We start from the raw sequence: 20,611 nt of genomic DNA on the forward strand, positions 1-20,611 counted from the left end.
GAAGAAATTGAAAATTCATCTACGGGGTTGAAACAGGTCTTCTTTATAACATTTCACTCTGAAGACATTTTGTTTCATCAAGTGGTCAAATCATACTCACCCTTTAGTATAAATAAACCCATTTAGGTATACTCTAGTTAATCTTTATTTTACAAGAAAGAAATGAAGGATTGGAGGGATAAAATTCATTTGAGAAAATTGCATTATTTATCATGCAAAACTTAGCGTTATTGACAAATATAGGTAGAACTCCATTGCTATGTTTCTTGAGATTTTTCAATTATATGTAATCGCTATATTTCACTAAATTATTTGAAGTGAGAGATTCATAGAGAGTGATTTACATGAAGGCCAATGAAGGAAGAAAGATTGTGCAAACTGATTTTGGTAGCAGATTCATTTGCTCAGTATTTGTTACATAAGGTTTCACTAGGTTAAATGTTTGTGTTATATTCTGTGCAAATTTAGTTTCTTTATATTATATTTGTACAAGTTGATAATGAAATATTTCCTCCTCTTTTGATGCAAGCCCTTCATGTTAATTTCAGCATTGAAGTGCAGAGAAAAAAAGTAATGAAGGTAAGATTCACATCAATGATTCATTAAATGGGACATCCATGCCAATTGTAGATAATGAATTATTACCTGGAAATAATCTCAATATACAAAAAGAATTAGAATTCTAGATGTCAAAAATACCTGATCCAATAATTCTGAATAGGAAACAATTTCAATTCCTTCTTTTGATGGGATGGATGGCATGAATTCGTTTGTCCCACCAATAATCTGAGAAGTGGATATAAGAATATATGCCACTATTAGTCAATATAAGCATATAGTTTTTCAGAAATTTGGAAGAGGAATAAGTAACATTTTCAAGTTACCACAATAAGACGTAAAGAGGGAAGCTCTGACAAAAAGCTCAGCAGCTGAAACATAAAGAGTAAGCACTGTTAAGAACAGAAAAGATACGCTCACATGCATCAAAGCACAGATGTAAATATGATCAATGTCTTCATCATACAATATGTGTGTGTTCTCTAAAGTCTAGAAATCAACTTCTTGCCAAGAAAAGACCTGACACATGAGAGCGTTGCAACTATCAAAAAACAAAAAATAGATGAGTAATTTCTACAAAAAACAATTCTATCCGCTTGCCAACAGGTAGTTAGGAAAACAAGAGTTTAACCTACTGTCTAACTCATTGAACATTATAAAATAAATGACCTGAAGTACAGACTATTTGAGCATCAAAAGCAATTATCTAAAGTACAGACTATTTGAGCATCAACGTAAATTATCTAAAGGACCGACTATGTACTTGTCTGACAGTAAATTACATCATTTCATGAATGGAGGTCAATCTTGATTGATTTTTACTATACTCTTATGCATTAGAATTAACACCTTGCTCATAACCTGAGAGATTGCTGGTAATCCATCACAGGACAATGAAAAGAGCTGACAAATTTGGCTTCCAATCAAGTTCAAAATAAACAGTTAACAATAGACAATTATTACCCCTTAAGAATTCCAAATCGCAATTCCAATCTATCTAGAGTGAAAGAAAGAGGAGAGAATGATTTTATTGTAAATGCTTTTATCAATTTTCAATCTACAAATGCTTACACTTTTATTGTTCTTTCATTCATAGCTTTAGTCAAGAAAAGAGTTAATTTCATGTGCAAAAAAGACCCAAACCAAGTCAAGGTAAATGCAATCTTTTTTGCTAATTGTGGCTATCTTAAGAACCATCATTAAAATATGTCCTTGGAGGAGGTATCCATCTCATGTGAATGCTCACCAACTTAAATATGTTAGAATTAGTGTTATTTATATATGAGAATAAAAATATTATTAATAATTGAGATATTATTATGATTCACTTCCATGTGCATGGTTTGGCTTTGATTTGTGACCTAAACTATTAATGTATGACTAAGTGTAGGTGTGAGTCAAAGATAAGGACATTGTTGAGAAGTGATCTAGCCACTTGGTAAAGAACAATAATGATGGATACCTATTTTACACACCATATTGTCTCATTTAGAGCCGCATTTTAAATAACATGGTGGTTCCACTTTCAATGATTTGACAATGTCTATATTTATCATTACTGTATTGTTTAACTTAGTTTGTAAATAAAATAAATTTCTATACCTTGCTTATATCTATTTATAAGCATATGATTTTGTTTTAAATTAGGGTACATATCATCTTTGTTATGTACATGTGTGTGTAAATATATACCAAAGTAACGAGAAACGGAATTGGATTAGAATTGTCTATGAATCAAAATCGAATCAGCCACGAATCAGCAAATTTAAAAAACCCTTGAAATTTAGAGATTTTAACAATTTAAAACTTATTTCATTCACCCTTTATTGAATATAACTTAAACACACTATAACATCATCAAATAGAAGCTAAGATGCATAAACAAGGAACATAAATGATAAATCCATTACATACGTTACACGTAAAATGTAAATTATAGCTAAAGTAAATAGAAATCACAGGATCATAATGAGTCAAATCATAGAATGTATGTAAGATAAAGATCCATGAAATGTATGTCTATCAATAACTGTATTCAAAATTAAAAAAAAGGCTCTAGTTCAAGCCTCATCATCATCCTTAAGCTCAGCCTTAGCCTTAGCCTCAACCTCTGAATATCCTATCTACCTTCTACAAAGGCGTCTAAGGTAGGTCCTAGAGGACTACTGAGCCATAGCCTCTGCATGTAACATGGGCTTAGGAACTACATCACTAGGGCTTGTGTGTCTGCCAGTGCCTAAATGTGCTCTAGCCACCTCCTCTACCACGACCATAGCCTTAGCCTCTTAATCTACCTGGTCAACCCACTCAAGGTCTATCTTAGTGAAGACCAGATCCACAACCTCAGTGAGCCACTCTGATTCTGGATCAATCTCCTATAGAATGATCGAAGAGGAGTCAGTGCCCAATATTTGTCTAATCCTAAAACAAAGGTTGTAATGAACAAAGACAAGATCATTCAACTTTTGCACAAACAACCTATTTCTCCTCTTCGAGTGGATATGATTGAACATGAACCAATTGCGCTCACATCCAAAAGTGCTACTTGGTTGACTCAACATACGGATGGCAATTTTTTGGATGAATGGCCGATTTTTTGTGATTTATGTAGGAGATTTTGGCCATTTTTTGGATGAATCGCTTAATCAGCAATTCATGGTAATGAAATCATTGATCTGGTTCAACGATTCAAAAAAAATCAAGAAGCCTGAATCGAATCACCAAATTGGTGATTCACACAATTTATGGTCAATTCTCGTTACTATGATATACACACACACAAACCCCTTTCTTATATACACACACACCTTGCTTATCCTTTAGTTTTAATTTTAGGTAAATATCATCTTTCATATATATACATACATATATATGTGTGTGTGTGTAAGTATACATAGATGATTACATATTAAAATAGTTTTGAATGATATTTGTATTACAAATGTATATATACATACCAATATGCATATACATGTGTGTGCACGCATACCACACATACATATACTATGTGATATAATGAGTTGGCTCATCCTCTAACCAATCCTATAAATGTCTGAGTTTTGATTGCTTTTATGTAGATTTTGTATTTTTCCTTTTTAGAGTATAGAGATTGGAGTTTGTAGATAATAGACAACAAATGAATTGAAATTGATAATTATTTCAATTAACCAACAAAGATTACCTTACTTTTCTATTGATAGGTAATTAGATTGCATATAACTGATTACGATTGCAGTTTTGTATTTTGGATATCTTATACTGAATACAAAAAAATTAGATTGCATATCAATGGCAACTAAAAACCTGAAATAAACTAGAAGCTATGTATTGTAGAACCTCTATTAAATTGCAATGCTTGGTTATGCACCTTGAATCCCTTCCCAAACTACAATTGATGATTTTCTAGGGTTGGTATCTACTATAGGGTGAGATAGTGGCCCCAAAATCAAAGCGATTTGGCCTTAATTCTTGATGCCAAGTTGCTCCTACTCACATGATCCTGTAATGCTTATGTGGCTGTATGTATTATTTACCAAATCATAATCATGGGATATGATTATGTTGCTTCTATTATTTTTTCAAGGATCGCTACAAACATAATAGCACCACCATAATGTTTGGTATGTACTTTCCAAATAGCAATGACCTCTTATTTACATTGAGATTATATTAAGAGGAGACATGAAGGGACATGTCTATTCATTAAAACGCTCACAAAATTATATATAATCTCATATATATAATTTATTATTTAATTAATATAATAATTGATTAATTAACTACACACAAATATATATATGTATGTATCTCATATATATATATATATATATATATATATATATATATATATATATATATATATATATATATATATATATATATATATATCACACACATATATATATCGTGCACACACACACACACACACACACACACACACACACACACACACACACATATATATCATACATGTAACTTCAGTTTAGCCTCATGGGTTTATCCAACTGAAGCTACCAAACATCAACACTCCCTCTTAGCTAGGGAGTATAAACACAAAACATATATTACACCATTGGTAATATTAGGACAGAAAAATTTTACGGACATCTTTGATCAGAAGATATCCATCGTTTTGATATCACATTTGATATCATGAGTACTGGCCTCCAGAATATTAACATATAATATTCACCAAACATTGTGAGTAATGGTCAACAAAATATCAACACATGATATCCACCCTTTTGAAATCACATGAGTATTGGCCTTCCAAAATATCAAAATATGATATTCACCAAATACTCTATGTAATGACCTACAGAATATCAACATATGATATTCACCATGTACTAAATAAGGTACAATATCACATCTGATATCCAAATATCGACACATGATATTCACCAAGTACTCAATAGATAATGGTCTACATAAGATCAACATATGATATTCACCATTTTGAAATTACATGAGTATTGGCCTTCCAAAATATCGACATATGATATTCACCAAATACTCTTTGAGTAATGGCCTCTAGAATGTTGAGCTATAAGATATTCACCAAGTACTATGAGTAATAGCCTTCAAAACATCAAGTTGCATGATGTACACAAGGGGTAGGCCCATTAAATCATGTATTCACATGCATGACACCAAAATTTTACATTAAGTCAAAACTTCCTCTATCCTCTAAAACATATCCTTTATCCACTCCTTTAGACAGATGTGTTATACTCCCTCTAAACACCAATCTTCTAAGCTCCTTTATCTTTGAAGAAATGTCAAACTCCCTCTAAATCTGATATCAATCCTCTGTTTCCTACAAGAACATTCTCGAAGGAAAAGATAAAGGCACATGTCTCTTATAGTACGTATAGAAATACAAATAAGAGAGATTTATTGTGTTAGGAATATGATATTTAGAAATTGTACTCAAAAGAGAGTACTTATCTCATGTGGTCAAGGGAAAAGCTCTGTTTTCTATTCTCCATATATTCTCTCATTTGCACTTAATTAAGAATTTAAACTGATTAAATCCCTTTTTAAATTGGTATGAAATGAGTTACTTATCACATATGTTTTCCTTTTAAATGGGTCATCATTCCTTTCAGCAACCACAATTATATTAACTAAGACTCCATTATATGTATGCATGGTTAGTAATGGGTCCAACATGTAAGTCACCTTTAATATGTGTGGGTTTAGAATGATTTTTATCTAAGGTTAAGGGTCGATGCCATTATGTAGAATACCAATTGGGTTGTTGTTACTTGGCACCCCTTTCCCGCTACACAAGTTCTATGCTATACTTGTTATGTTTATTTGGCTTGGATTTGTAGTTAGTATGCAACTCTTTTGGCCATGTAACCACTTTTTATCATATATTAGAATGTCTTTTCATATGGGTCAATCACCCTCTAAATACTTTATTTCTCGCAGTGATGGGATACCTCCATCAATATAATATCATACTTCTATCTCGTTCTCTATAATGTATTCCTCCAATATGCACAATAGAACATCTAGGCACTTTTTATAGTAGACAATTTGGTTTTTTAACTCTCTCAAATTATGAATACATATAATCTCATCATTACTCTATAGTTCTCTGCATTTATTAGCCATGCGGCTCTTGAATCTTGTAAGAGATTCGTCCTTGGGATTATTTTGGCCAAGGAGCATTAGTTGTCATCTTTTATCAAGATGTATCTATTTCAAGTAATAGGCCTCCCATAGATTATCATCAAAAGAAAAATGACACACTCTTTCATTAGTTTCATTGTCCTTGATAAAAAATTGCATAGTCTCTAATGTCAGCATTAATTACCTCGCGATTTGTGGTCGAAACCAAGTCCAGTCTTTGCAAAACCTCTCCATCCTCATAGGGAAGAAGGTCACAAAAAGTGCATTTTCTAATTTTATTTCTTCCATAACTCATTCTGATTCCTTTCTATTATATATGCTAATCAAAATTGATCAACATTTTAAAGTCTTTTCAACAAGATCCAGTTTGCATGTATCCAGTGTTGGCTGGATATTTTGCAACCGACAATTTTGGATAAAACTTAGTCACAAAATAGGTAGACCAGCCACAATGTGTGAGGAAAAATCTCTCCTACCTTAAAGGGAAGGCTCCCTCTTCTCATCGTTCCTTGGATCAACTCAAGGTAAGAAAGAAGTTAAAAGATTTGTAAAGGGTGTTACCAATATTCTTTCCTCTCAACTTTCAAGAAAGAATCCACTTGCTTGTGGAGCAAGTAATGGGCAAGATTAAATCTCTAAACTACACTTCTATCTAATAGTTGGAAACGATGATATTGATAAACAAACACCAACTCAAAGGCTGATTGAAAGTGTACCAGTTTGGCTGTAGGTCTTGTTTTAATCTATTCTATAAGAAAAGCCTCTACCATTGGGGCTCAAAGACTTCCAGAAGTAGGGGAATTCTAACAATTTTCCATGAATTTGAGATGGTAATACAAGCTACAGTCAAAGCTCCTAGTCTATGTATCACCACAATTGCTACCAGTCAAAGATTCAACCTTGATTGCTTCTTAACTCACTATGCTCTATTATTGACCATACAATATAAAATGAATCAAAGATATTAGGCACAAACTATAGTCAAAGCTTCTAATTTTCTCTATTACAATTGCTTCTAGTTGAAGGTTCGAATCCAATTGCTTCTTTTACTCATTTTTCTCCCAAATATGTACTACAGAATCAAATTTATGCTTGCACAAGTGTGATAAAGCTTTCTTGCATACAACAAAAGATGATTTTGAGAACTCCTTTATATAAGCAAAGGAATTGAAAAAGAAGAGGAGGAAAAAGTGGGAGCAACTAAAGCAACTTTGACCCAGTCAAACTGGGTGAGAGAAATTATTGGATCACATGTCATAAGGATATACAAATCAAATTACACGTAATTACACAATTTCATGCAATACATCGTCTCCAACTACAAACATGAAAAAAAATGAAGAAAGTTAAAATTGTTGATTCTAAATGAATCAATCCTGTAGATTGTCGAAAAAAGGCCTTGTACTTGATGATGCAATCCCAGATGATAATAGGATTGGGAGTTCTTGTATTTTTACCACTGCATTCACCTTGATAATCATGGTGTTGTGTCTTTTGATAGCCTCTAACTCTCTTTGATGAATTGTCTGGAATTATCATTTGAAAACTTGACGTGATCAAGATTTTTCTCGTTCAAGTTGTTGTGAATTCTCCTTTGTAGATTGGCACATTCTAGCGTCTCTAAAACTAGAATCTCTGACACTTTGAAAACCTTCTCGATGGTTTTTGGATGTAAATTTTGAACACCATTCTATTAGCACCTTTAACTCTTCTTTTTTTTGAAGCAAAGTGCTTGGCACATTCTTGCACGAACTCAAGTTCTCAAACAACCATTGGGAAAATGGAGACCAAATGAATTACCACTTCTTTGGTTCAAGGCATGCTTTCTTTACTAGATGTCTTCATGCTTTATAGAAATTTTGGCATATCTTGACTTGCTGCAATGTTAAAGTTTCAATGAGATTGAATCTATTGTTGGAAGATATGGATTTTGACTCCATGAGAATATTAGCAAAATGGATCTTTGAGGAATAGTATATTCAGAGTATTGATTAGATACTCATAGAACATATGCAATGAATTGGATGTGATATGAAAAGTACATGCGGAGGGCTAAACTAGGATTTAGGAAGATGGATGGCATGTAAATGCGTATGGGAAAATGATGAGTTCTTATAAAGATGCCTTGAGGAATGAAGGCTAGGTGCATGGGAATGCATGCAAATGATAACTTTTGACTTTTAAAGATTGACCTTTCATAAAAAATGGGTTCTCAAGATGCAATTACATGTAAAGTGATTTACATCTAATTGTGACATGGGATTGGATTTGGAGGATGGAAATGCGTGTAAATGGGAACGAAGGATGAGATTGCATGTAAATGTGGATGGAGGGTGAGATTACATATAATCACGTGTGGAGAATGATATGCAATGTATGACACACTTGGATGAAATGGGTGAAGAGATGGAATGGATGGAAAAGCTCTTAAGTTCTTAGGAAAGAACTTGTAATTTCTTCAACAAGAAGAAAAACAAACAAACAACCAACGAAAACAAGCACAAAGAAAACACATACCTTTGGCCTTAGACTCAAACATGTCAACAAGAAAGTTTCTTTCAAGTGCAATTTCGAATTTGGAGTTTGGGGAAAATCCAAATGTGTGAAAATGAAAGTTTTCTTCATATTTAAAGGAAAAATGAGCTATTCATGGCATGACTTTGGACAAGTGTGCATCATCAAGCTAAAATATGCATGGAAATAGCAAGATAAGCATGAATTGACAAGCATACTTTGAAAATGTCCACTTACTTGGAGATCAAAGAGCCAAAATAGCAAGAATTACAGACTTGAAGACCAATTCTCCTCCAAATCCAGATTTACAAACAACTATTTGACTTATTCCACACTTGCAAGTAATGAGCATTCAATGGTCGGATTTGGCATGAGAATGCCAAAAACATGATCTCCAAAGGCAATAGCATGCATTAAAACTCAAAAATGACTCCTATTGATCCAAACATAATGGCTAGAAATGTCATTTTTTGAGTATTTTTAACAAGAACGTGCTCTTTTCATGCAAAATCTGGGTCATTTTTTGCTAAAACGTGGCTCACAAATGCATATATATTGGTCGTTTTTGACTTGTGAATGCAAAAACAACTTTCCCAAATGATGAAACATGGATCCAAAAGCAAAAATGTGGATGAAAAATGCAAAAGCGTGGATGAAAAACACCAAATTCTGGGCGCTTTTACTAAACTCAAAAACGTCCCCATTGTGATGGAATTCAAGCCGTTATATGGGTAGATCTAATCATTTTTTATGGAAAACTTGTTCTTAGAAGAAGAAAACATAAGTTTTTTGCCCTTGAATCTTCAAATTCGGGTTCACCTTTTGCAAATGCAAGAAATACATGCAAAACACATTCTCTAAGAGAGATTACATGTTTTTTGCCTTGTTCATGTCAAACACACTCTTGAGGAGTGTTTGCATGTTTTAAAATATGCATTTGGTCAAAATGCACTCTTGGAGCGCTATTACACAATTTAAAAATGTCATATGGCTTGCTCATGTAAAACACACTCTTAGAGTGTCATTACACATTTCAAAAATATGTCATATATTGTCAAGGTGCAAAACACACTCATGGAGGAGTATTGCATATTTTAAGTTAAAGGCATTGGTAAGTCATTTAGTGCAAAACACACTCTAGAAGGGTAATTGCACATTTTAAAACTTGACTATGCATTGCTCACTCTAGAAGGCTCATTGCATATTTTAAGTTAAAGGCATGTAAATGCCTTTAGTTCAAAAATGCATTCTTTAGGAGCCTTTGTATATTTTACATTCAAATGGGTTAAAAGACATGTTTGCACAACTTTAAGTGACCAATTAAGCACATGTTCAATTGATTTTTGAAGAAATATTACTTAATTGGGTCATTAATAATATTTACACTATATAGTTTAATATATATGTGCAAATATTATTCAAAAAGTAATAGTTAAATGTTTTTAATTAAAACATAAAGTAACTAAAAAATAAAATCAAACTATATAGTTAATAAAGTCACTTAAGTGAAAAATTTAAAAAGCAACTCAATATGAAAATATAACATAAAGTACACTATAGTCACTTAAGTGATAAATTTAAATGATAAAGTAATTTAAAAACTTAACATAAAGTGAATTTATGTTATATTTTTAAAAAAGTGAATGTCCACTTTAAAATATAACATGATATTTTAAATTGTGGAGTTGTATCTAGAGAGTCCATCTTTTGGACACTAAAATGATCATATCTTTTGATTGCCAAATCCTATTAAGCCCTAAGATAGATCAAATCAAAGGGAAAACCAAAAGCAATGATTTAAGCAAAGCCAAAAGACCAAAAGCTAACAAATACACACTCAAAAATGAAGAAAATGACAATGAAGGCTTCAAAAAACAAGCATAGTCTCAACAAACAAAAAAATTAAAAAGACTTGACGAAAGCTTTTAGTTAAAGGATTCATTATATCAATTGGAGTCGATTGTTGATCAATTTTATCTAATTAAATAATGAACTAATGTAGAGCAATGTGAAACTAAGTTGAAAAAGTTTCATACTGTTATCTGCATTTTGTGGTGAACAAATGCAGGACAACATCCAACAACCATCAGATGCCTTGAAATGGCATCTCAATGATGCATTCTACAAATCAATATGCAATGTCGTCTACTTGTTCAAAGATTCTAGGTTTTCTTCAACTATCGAGATTTCCATGAGACTCATTTACTCATATGCATTTTAAACTTATTCTCAATATCTTGAAGAGTAATTTATGTTGAAGATTGGTGAGGGCTATCTCTACGTGTAATTCCAAATCTTCCCAAATGATAGATGACTCTATTCCATCATAGCCATTAAAAATATGAAATGTCTAGGACTATCTCTTTCTAGGATGCAAGAAGAGAGTCATGACTAGTCTTCAAGGGCTAAAAAACATATTTGCATCCATCATATTCTTGTGCATTCTGTGCTTTTATCCAGCACTTATCTCTTCTTTTTCCCACATAAAAATGCACCAAGATTCTCTAATACAAGAGGAGCCCCACCTATAAATCATAGAAAGTATTTCTAATGTCATCATGTATGAGCAATACAAGCTTCACCATGTTTGATTAGTGCACCCAACTTGGCTTTGATACCATGTTATTTTTCCAAGGATCGTTGCAAACGTAATAGCACTGTCATAATGTTTGGTATGTAATTTCCAAATAGCAATGACCTCTTATATATGTTGAGATTATATTAAAGGGGATATGTCTATTCGTTAAAATGCTAACAACATAATTATATAATATCTCATATATATAATTTATTATTTAACTAATATAATAATTGATTAATTAACTACACACACACATATATATCATATATGTAACTTCAGTTTAGTCTCATGAGTTTATCCAACTGAAGCTACCAAACATCAATAGCTTTTGGCCACCTATCAAAAATATTTTGCATTTATTCCTCAAACTCAACCAAAAAACTCTCTAAAAGTATGAACTCAAGCCCAATTGTGGCTCATGTGTGTATCTATCACAAAATGCACAATTTCAATGTATCTTTCACCATTTCAGAGTGCATTGAAGAATTATCGCCCTCCAATTATGATGCTATGCAAACCCTTGTCTCATACATCCAATTCCCAAGAACAATCTCAAACAAATTCAAAAACCTCTTTTCATATGCACCAATGAATTGATTTGAGCGTGATGCACTTTTTCTATTCTTCTCATGAAGTTTGATTCGTAAAGCTTCTCAAACAAATAACTTTAATGAATTTGATTAAATTACTAAGAATTGACTTTGTAATATCAATTTAAAACCTCTTTTGTTTAGGTGCCCAATTAATTTAACTATGTAATGCACTTTAATGATGTCGAATAGCCCCCATTTACTTTATTTCTTTCTAATTGGCTTAATAACAAATTGTTAATAAAAATCACTTTCTTAATAATTTTATGACATGATCATTGTCCCCTGGAATTTAATTCACCAAGCCGATTGAAGATTGAGGGGACCACTGCACATGCCATGAACAAGTGCCTTGCCAAAATTACCAGCTTTTTGGATCTAATTTGTTATAAATAGTTAGTCCCTGAATATCATCTCAAACAAAAGATGCCAAATCTTGACACTGCAACATAACTTGTTCAAGTGCATTACTATTAATGGAAATCCAGACTTCCTTGAAATACGAACTTATTATAAATAGTAAGTGTTTGAAACAAAAAAAAATGAACAATCTTGAACACTCGTACCCTTTAGAATAGAAATTGGCCTATTGTTTTACCAACAAAGGCCTATAACAATCTGACCTAGCCTACAAGAGCCAGTGATGGGCTAAACCAAACCACACACCAAGTGAGTTAAAATGGGGACATTACAATCTGCCCTCCCTAAAATTTATTTCCCCTAAACATTATCAACTACCAGAAGAAAACCCTCCAGAAGTTCACTTAACCTAGATCTCAACTCCTAAAATGAATTTTTCCATGCATGATATCCTCCAACTTCCTCTGCACAAATCTAATCTCATCTTCACCAATGCTAGAAGTGGTGAAGCAATCCACTAGAAGCCTATCAATAATCAATGCCAAACTTTGTTCAGATCCTAATACAAATTAACCTTACATATGTCCATCATTAAGTGATACAAATATATAAAAGTATCTACAACACAACATCTCCCTCTATCATTTACCCAGTTCTAATGTATGTGCTGACCAGCCAAGCCATCATGCCTACTCTCCCCATAATCATCTTGTAACCAAGTATCCATATGAGTGTAATGTCCCCAATTTAGCAAGTTCAAGGAGCCAAGGTTGGTCAGCTCGTCATCATGACCCTCATGAGTTGATAGTAGGATTTGAGGGTCTTAGTTGTGACTTTCTATTTATAGTGAATCTAATTTTGGCCAGATACAATTTTTGGCAATGCAGAGTTGGCACAATAGTGATGGTCATTCATTTAGTCTTCTACCTAGGATGGAGTTATTTATTGGTGGAGCTATCTTTATTGCACTAGTTATGAGGCTTTATAATTATTAATGCACTTTATAATATTAATAAACTTTGTGTTATAAAATAATGTTGTGAAGCTGAAGCCTCTATAGTGAAAGGTGTAATGTTCAAGCCAAGTTGTAGAAGAGATTATAAATATGGCTCTCATTTTGGTGAATTATCATCCATTGAATGTTATTTTCTTTTGATAATTTCTGAGAGTTTGAAGAGTAAGAATTGCTCTGAAAATTGGCTTGCAAATTACTTCTGAGGTATAGTGATTTTCCATAGCTTCTCTATTGTTTTAACTATTCCTGAGTAGTGGTTAATGTTGAAGGAGTTGCTCGGGTTTGGAGAGAATTTACTGCTGCAATGAATCAATAACATCTGCAATTTGATTTTAGGAACTATTGTGCAATTCAGAGGGCTGTAGAATTCAATAATAGCATCATTGGATCTTTATATATACCTATGAACACCTTTTTGAGGGGCTGCAACCATTATTGGTGGCCTACGATCAAGAATTTGGGGGCGGGGCTGGGGGGGCGTGTTTGAGATTACTATCTTATGTGGTGGATTTCAGACCTTCGTTGAATGTAAAATAGGCCATGTTGCAATATAAGGGATGACACTAGATTAAACAAGAGTTGCATCCAAGCCAGCAAGCCGTTGGCACTTACATTTGCCTACCGTGAGTATTGTATTGGAGACACCAAGTCGTGGAATTTGGAAATTATAGTTTAAGCAATATTTTCAATTATAAATCATCAAGGGATGCACATTTATTAGGTGCTAATTGAAACAAATTGATTCATGTTGATTGTTTCAATTTTAAATTGTGCAAATAATCTTAGATGCATTTAGCAATGAGTTATTTTTTGAGCCATTGCATTGCATTTATTTTCCATTCATCTATATATTGTTCAAAACGGAAAAAAAAAGCACATTCTCAAAAATACAAAAAAGAAGAAGTAAAAATTACAAAACACCAAAAAATCCTTTAACTTCATCATGCAATAGAAGACAACTCCAGGTCTTTACAATGAGTCTCTGTAACATAGAAGTAGAAAAATTTGTCAAATACATATAATAGCACGATAGATTAATTGATTGTTGTCCCTGCAAGTAATTCCCAACAAACAACTAAGTCATCATCATCCCCTGTGCATGTCCTCGAGAGGAAATCATCTCCTCCCGTTGAGGTTGTCTACTGACAATCTCTATAGAGTTGATGTAGAATCTAATGCTTGAATTGCCCATGACACCTATATCTTGAGTGTGAATTCTTACTATACTATCATCAACAAATTTTCCAGCTACCTTAGATGAGTGTCTTCATTGAACATGTTGTGCATCCATCCAAACTCAAATTTAAGTGAATATCATCAGTATATCTCTAAGAATCCTGATGTGTCACTTACCAAATAATACCTAGAAACCTAAAGCTCTTGAGAGAGCTTGTGCTTCCTCTTCTTTCCTCATCAAGGCATCTAAATAGATCCCAACAAGGCTAAGAAAGGTGGTTTTGTCTAGAAGGTTCATATAATTCAACTTCATTGTCCCCATACCTTCTTTGACAACAAGAAAATCATCACGAGAATACTCTTCACCAATCCCCTTTTGTCTTCTCTCTAACCAAACCACCCAAAGATAATCATTTTGTGCATCTTCTTATGATGATATCTCATCGTTCTTTTCTGTCAATTGAGTCTCCAAGCTATGAATGACTTCTGCCTCCCATGACAAAACCTGAATCTATCCATCTTTCCTAATGTTGGAAATCTTTACTAAGTCCTTCAATTGACCAAACTTTCCAACCTCATTATCATTAATACAAAGTGCAGTTTTGGATTCATCTACTCTTTGAATTAATAGTCTTCTAATGTCACCTATCCATTTTTGTCTTGCTACATTCATAGGATTGACCTTTTCTTTCACTTCTTGAAGATTTTTTCAAGCATTGGAAGCCAATAATCCACCTTGCCTCTTTGACTTTTTGCAACCATTCTTCATTCATCTTTTTGGGTTTCTTTACCTCTTTGATTCCAAAATATAAAAAATCAGTTCTCTTATGCTTAATATCTTCACAAGCTCCTATCTCATGAGAATGATGGGACTTAATGTGGTTGTCCTCAAAAAAATCAGTAATAACATCATACCTTTGTAAAACGTCTTTATCATCATATGTAGTCAAAAGACTAGTGGCTGCTCCACTAAGTAAAGTATCACCTTTCACATCCACCTTTCTAACTACGACCTCTAATAGACCTTCATATGTATGAACAACATTCATCAAACCACAATCTAATGATAGGATGAAGCAATGCTAGACTCACCCAATGAAGCATCACAAGAAACCTTACCTTCATGTAGTTGTTGTAATACCACCGTTTTATCTTCAACATTAATTTCTCTTCTCCTCTCTTGAAATCATCATGAAGTGTCTCGTGCCCAACATCCTTCTTAATGTGAGTCTAATTTTTCCTCTTCATAGGATCAGTTGTATGCTGACCACTATCTTCTGAAAATTCATTGTAAATATTTTTAGATACTTCAAGTCTTCACTTATAGAGACTTCTTGTTGCTCCTCCTTTTTGTTTTGTGATGTCAACCCCTTAAAAATGGATGCCATATACCATGCCAATTTGTCTATGATTTTTGGGTGTGAAAGCAATTCATCCATCCTCACCTAACTTTGTCTAAGCTGCTCCAATTCTTTCATCATGACATTTGACTACTTCCTAGCAATAGTAATGTTATTCAATTGAAGTTTCGACTGCAGCTGAAACTTACACAAAAGGTTGATAGAAAACCCCTCCTTAAAAAAACTAACATGCAATCACAAGTACTAACATGTAACAATTGATACCACACATGCCACCATTGAGCATTGACATGCAATCATTAAAAATGACATGCAAGTGCTAAACACTAACATGCAACCCTCAGAATCAACATGCAAACATCTTAGTAATCTCAAAACTAACATGCACATGAAAATCTCTGATAAATAGCATAAAGTCCTTGACATGGAACTGAATATTTCTGATTAACCCAACAGGATGGCAGGAAACTGCTCTAATGCTACGGTAATGAGCCTGGTTGTCTCTATCTCTAACCAATTCTATAAATGTCTAAGTTTTGAATTTTTATTTTTTTTCCGCTTATTAGAATATATAGATTGGAGTTTGCAAATAATATATAAAAAATGAATTGAAATTGAAAATGTTTGCAAGTAACCAACATAGATTGTCTTTTTTTTTTATTAATAGGTAATTACATTGCATCTCATTGGAAAATATAAAATTGAAATAAACCAGCACCTGTATTCTAGAACTTGTAGCATATTGCACCACCTGGTCATATGCCTTGAACCCCTTCCCAAAATGCACTTGATGATTCTATAGGGGTGATATAGTGGCTGCTGCTCACATGAGCCTATTATTTTATGCACTTGCCCTTATCAATCACCAAATTAGACTCAAGGATTGTGATTCTCTTGCTGCTGGCTACCTATCACAAATACACTACCTTTATTCATTAAGATCAACCAAATAACTCTCTAAAACTATGAATTCAAGCCCAATTATGGCTCTTTTATGTAGCAATCATTGAATGCACAATTTCAATGGGTCTTTCACCCATTTCAGAGTGCTTAAGCATTGAAAAATTGTTGCCCTCCAATGTTGTGTTGCTTAGAAACCCTTGTCTCATACACCAAATTACTAAGAATGGTCTCAAACAAAGTCAAAAAGCTCTTTTAATATGCAATAAGGAATCAATTTGTGCTTGATGCCCTTTTTATATTCTTCTTGTGAGGTTTGATTCATAGAGCTTCTAAAAGAGTTCATTCTAATGACTTATTAAATTGCTAAAATTTGACTTTATAATATTCATTTAACACTTCTTTGGTGTAGGTGCCCAATTAATTTAATGACTTAATACACTTTCTAATTGGTTTAATGATAAATTATTAGTAAAGTTCACTTTATCAATAATTTAATGAGATTTGTTTGTGCCATTGATTTAAATTGCTGAATTGACTAGAGGCTGGGGTGCCAATACATATGCCATGACCAGATGCCCTACCAAAATTAGCAGCTATATGAATGGCTTACTATAAATAGTAGTCCTTGAATATATGCTCAAACCAAAGATGTCAAATCTCAGCACTACAACATAACCTATTCAGGTGCCCTTCTATTAATGGAAATCAAGACTTCTCTAAAATAGACACTTAATATAAATAGTAAGTGTGCCAAACTGAGCCAAACAAAGAGAAATCTTAAACACTCGTGTCCTCTAGAATGGGAATGGCCTCTTGTTCTACCAAGATCCTCTAACCATCTGACCTAGCCTACGAGGGCCAATGATAAGCTAAACCAAACCACACACCAAGGTGAACTAAAATGGGGATATTACCTACTATGCAAATACCAAATTGTAAATTTTTTTATTGAGCTATTAGAACTTATTGAATGGAACCTCATTTATATATTTTGGAGGCTAATATGATAGTGGTTTCAGACCACACTTCTAATGCATTTCAAATTATCAAGGTCAAATTTGAGCATTCAACTATTAGCCAAGTTGCAAACATTACAAACAATTTTCCATTAACAATAACATCAGACTGTTGTGTAGTATTGCAAACCAAACTTCAAATAGCAATACGCTATTATCGAACCTTCGTGTTATGCCTCTCATAGAGGAATTTTTTATAGCAAACATAAACTTCAAAGAATAAACAATACAAAACATTACAAACACCAACCAAGTGATATGCCAAATAGAAAAGGAAAATGTAATGTCCCTTATTGGGACTTAGATAATTTATTTCAAGTTCCTTAATCTAAACTTTTTGTAGACCAAATTTTTATATATCTCATTTTCTCTTGTATATATTTTTGGGTGATTGATATTTCTTAATATATCTTGATATGTGAAAAGATGTGTCTTTTCATTATATTATTTGTTAATATTAATTTATTATTATGTTGTTATTTATTATTAATAGTTTAATTAATATTCATATTATTACAATTCACTTTCTATTGTGATTATTAATGTTTAATTATTTTATATAATAATATTATATTCTCATATTTTCATAGCAATATATTATGCAATACTATAATATAATTAATTTTATATATTAAAGTTTTATTTATTTATTATTTATCTATATTTTAGTTATATGAATTTTATTAATGTCCTTCCCTCTCAAATTTTGCTTGTCCTCAAGCAAGATGATAAATTTTCTCATACAGCCAATATACAGAGCATATAATTGGATGCATGAAAAATGAAGCATGCACAAAGTAAACATGTAGCCATGTAAACACAAAGTAACATGTGAATACAAGAAGACACGAAGTAGACAGAATGTAGACATAATAATGCATGCCTAGCTGCAATAAGCTAGGGCAAGAAAAGATTTACAAAATTTACTTCTTCAATAGAATCCTACAACTACAAGTCATCATTAGTACACATGTATATATAAATCTCAAAGAAAATGTGAGTCATGATAAATTACTTCAAGCAAATCCCATAATATGTCCAAGAGAGGAACTTTGTCCCCCTTGGCCTCAATGGCAATGTTTATGCATCCACACAAGGTCGACTATTTAGCAAGATGCTTGTTTTGTTTTTCTTTTATTATTATTCTTAGTCAAGAAGAACACTTAGGATGTAAAAAAATTGCTTAGGGACCAAACTCAATGATTTCCCTTAAGGCTTTATAGATCCAAGCCCTTAAGCCTTTTTTGGACATGTCTATGAGGCACTTAGGGACATTGATCCTATCCTTTCTTGGAATAATTGATTGACTGGATTTATACTAGCCCCTCCCTAAATACACCTTTGTTCTCTCTCTTGAGGCTACCCTTATAAGTGAGTTAGTAATAAATATATGTGAATTGAAAAGGTCATGCTATTTTGGTTATAACTCTGGCCTAGAAGGAATTCTAAGATACAATCAGCCACTTTGAGACCAAAACTCAACAGTCTCCCTCAAGGTTTTTGTGGATCCAAGCCCTTAAATCTTTCTTGGACATGTCCTCGAGGTGTTCAGGGATGCTGACCCTTACCTATCTCAAGATAACCTGTTGGTTGGATTTATACAAGCCTTTCCCATATTGTATCCCTACTTATTCCTTCTGGATTAGACTTATAATGGGTCTCTACATGGACATTATTTAAATGAATTGAAATTATTATAATAGATAATATACTTACCTCAGAGATGCATAAATTCTTACTCTAGTAATAGAATATCCTTCCTTGTGTATTTTATTCCTTATTGTACTAGACGTAGATTGCTGAACAATCCTTATTTTTCTATACCCTTCCCAGGTATTTTGTGCAATAAGATGTTTGCCACTTATGTATGTCATTTAGGCTGTATGTATCGTGTATTCTCTGTATCTTTCTCACATTTTATCTTGTCTATTTCTTATTTGTTTTTGCCAATTCATGTCATCTTTAGATTTCTATAAATATTATAAACTATTTTCTTCCAAATACATGTGTTCATTCATTGTTTTGTCTATCCTTTCATTATTCATGTAGAGATGGTGACTTGTCTTACTGCAATTTCATTCGTCCCTCCATCTTTCGAGATGTGAAAAAATATTTAAAAATATTTAAAAATTGATGAGCATTCGATTGTGTATGTCATTGTCCAAAATAACGGTCTGTCAATTTTCCTGATAGATATGACAATACCATTATTACGATTGTTGTCATTGTCTTCTTATATTATCGTCCTCCATGAGGAGTTGCAATTAATGGGATGCAACTTACGCCTATTCATAATGATTCCATTAATTGCACCATGTTAGTCTTTTGGTTTTCTGATTCCTAACATTTTATTTTTCTCGAGCCTCGAGATGACGAGTTTCCCTAAGGGTTTTAAAAAAAATGTTTCATTCTCTTTGGAGGGAGGTGATTGGATTGAAAAGAAATACTTTGATGCAACAAGAAATTTTAAATTTACAAGTGATTTATATAAATTCTTTTGAGTTCTTGAATTTAAGATTTCATATCAAAAAATAAATGACTTGGGTGAATCCCTATTTTTATTTGCTTTGTATCGGTGTTGGAGAACTTTTCTTATTACACCTCCTTATAGTCTTCCTTAAGGATTAATTGATCTATTGAAGGAAATATAACTTGATTGATTCTTGATAGTTGACTTGATGATAATCATGAGTTTTCAACCAATTAATTAATGGATTTGTATAGTGTGTCGTGTCATCTAAGTCACTATAGGAAATTTATCTATAAGATGTAAAATGATATATCGATACTTCTTAATTGTAAATGATATTTATTGGTCAAGACGCATGATTGCTTGATTTATTGATATCACTAGATCATAAAATTATTAATTTGTTACATGATGGATCAGTCTA

The 20,611-nt window shown here is 32.7% G+C and overlaps 1 protein-coding gene across 2 annotated transcripts in view; it reads right to left on the minus strand.

The window, feature by feature from the left end:
- LOC149565663 (long chain acyl-CoA synthetase 6, peroxisomal-like) overlaps positions 1–20,611 on the minus strand; it is a 227,053-nt gene that overhangs the window by 161,236 nt on the left and 45,206 nt on the right. For both annotated transcript variants that reach the window (XM_089817216.1, XM_089817217.1), the window contains 2 exons: positions 885–929; positions 700–786 (listed from right to left, as the gene is read on the minus strand). In XM_089817216.1, coding sequence (XP_089673342.1) covers positions 700–786; positions 885–929 — 132 coding nt within the window. The remainder of the gene's footprint in view (positions 1–699; positions 787–884; positions 930–20,611) is intronic.

The sequence above is a fragment of the Cupressus sempervirens genome, chromosome 3 (assembly GCF_028749045.1).
Source record: "Cupressus sempervirens isolate cs-2001-9-10 chromosome 3, ASM2874904v1, whole genome shotgun sequence".
Lineage (NCBI taxonomy): Eukaryota > Viridiplantae > Streptophyta > Pinopsida > Cupressales > Cupressaceae > Cupressus > Cupressus sempervirens.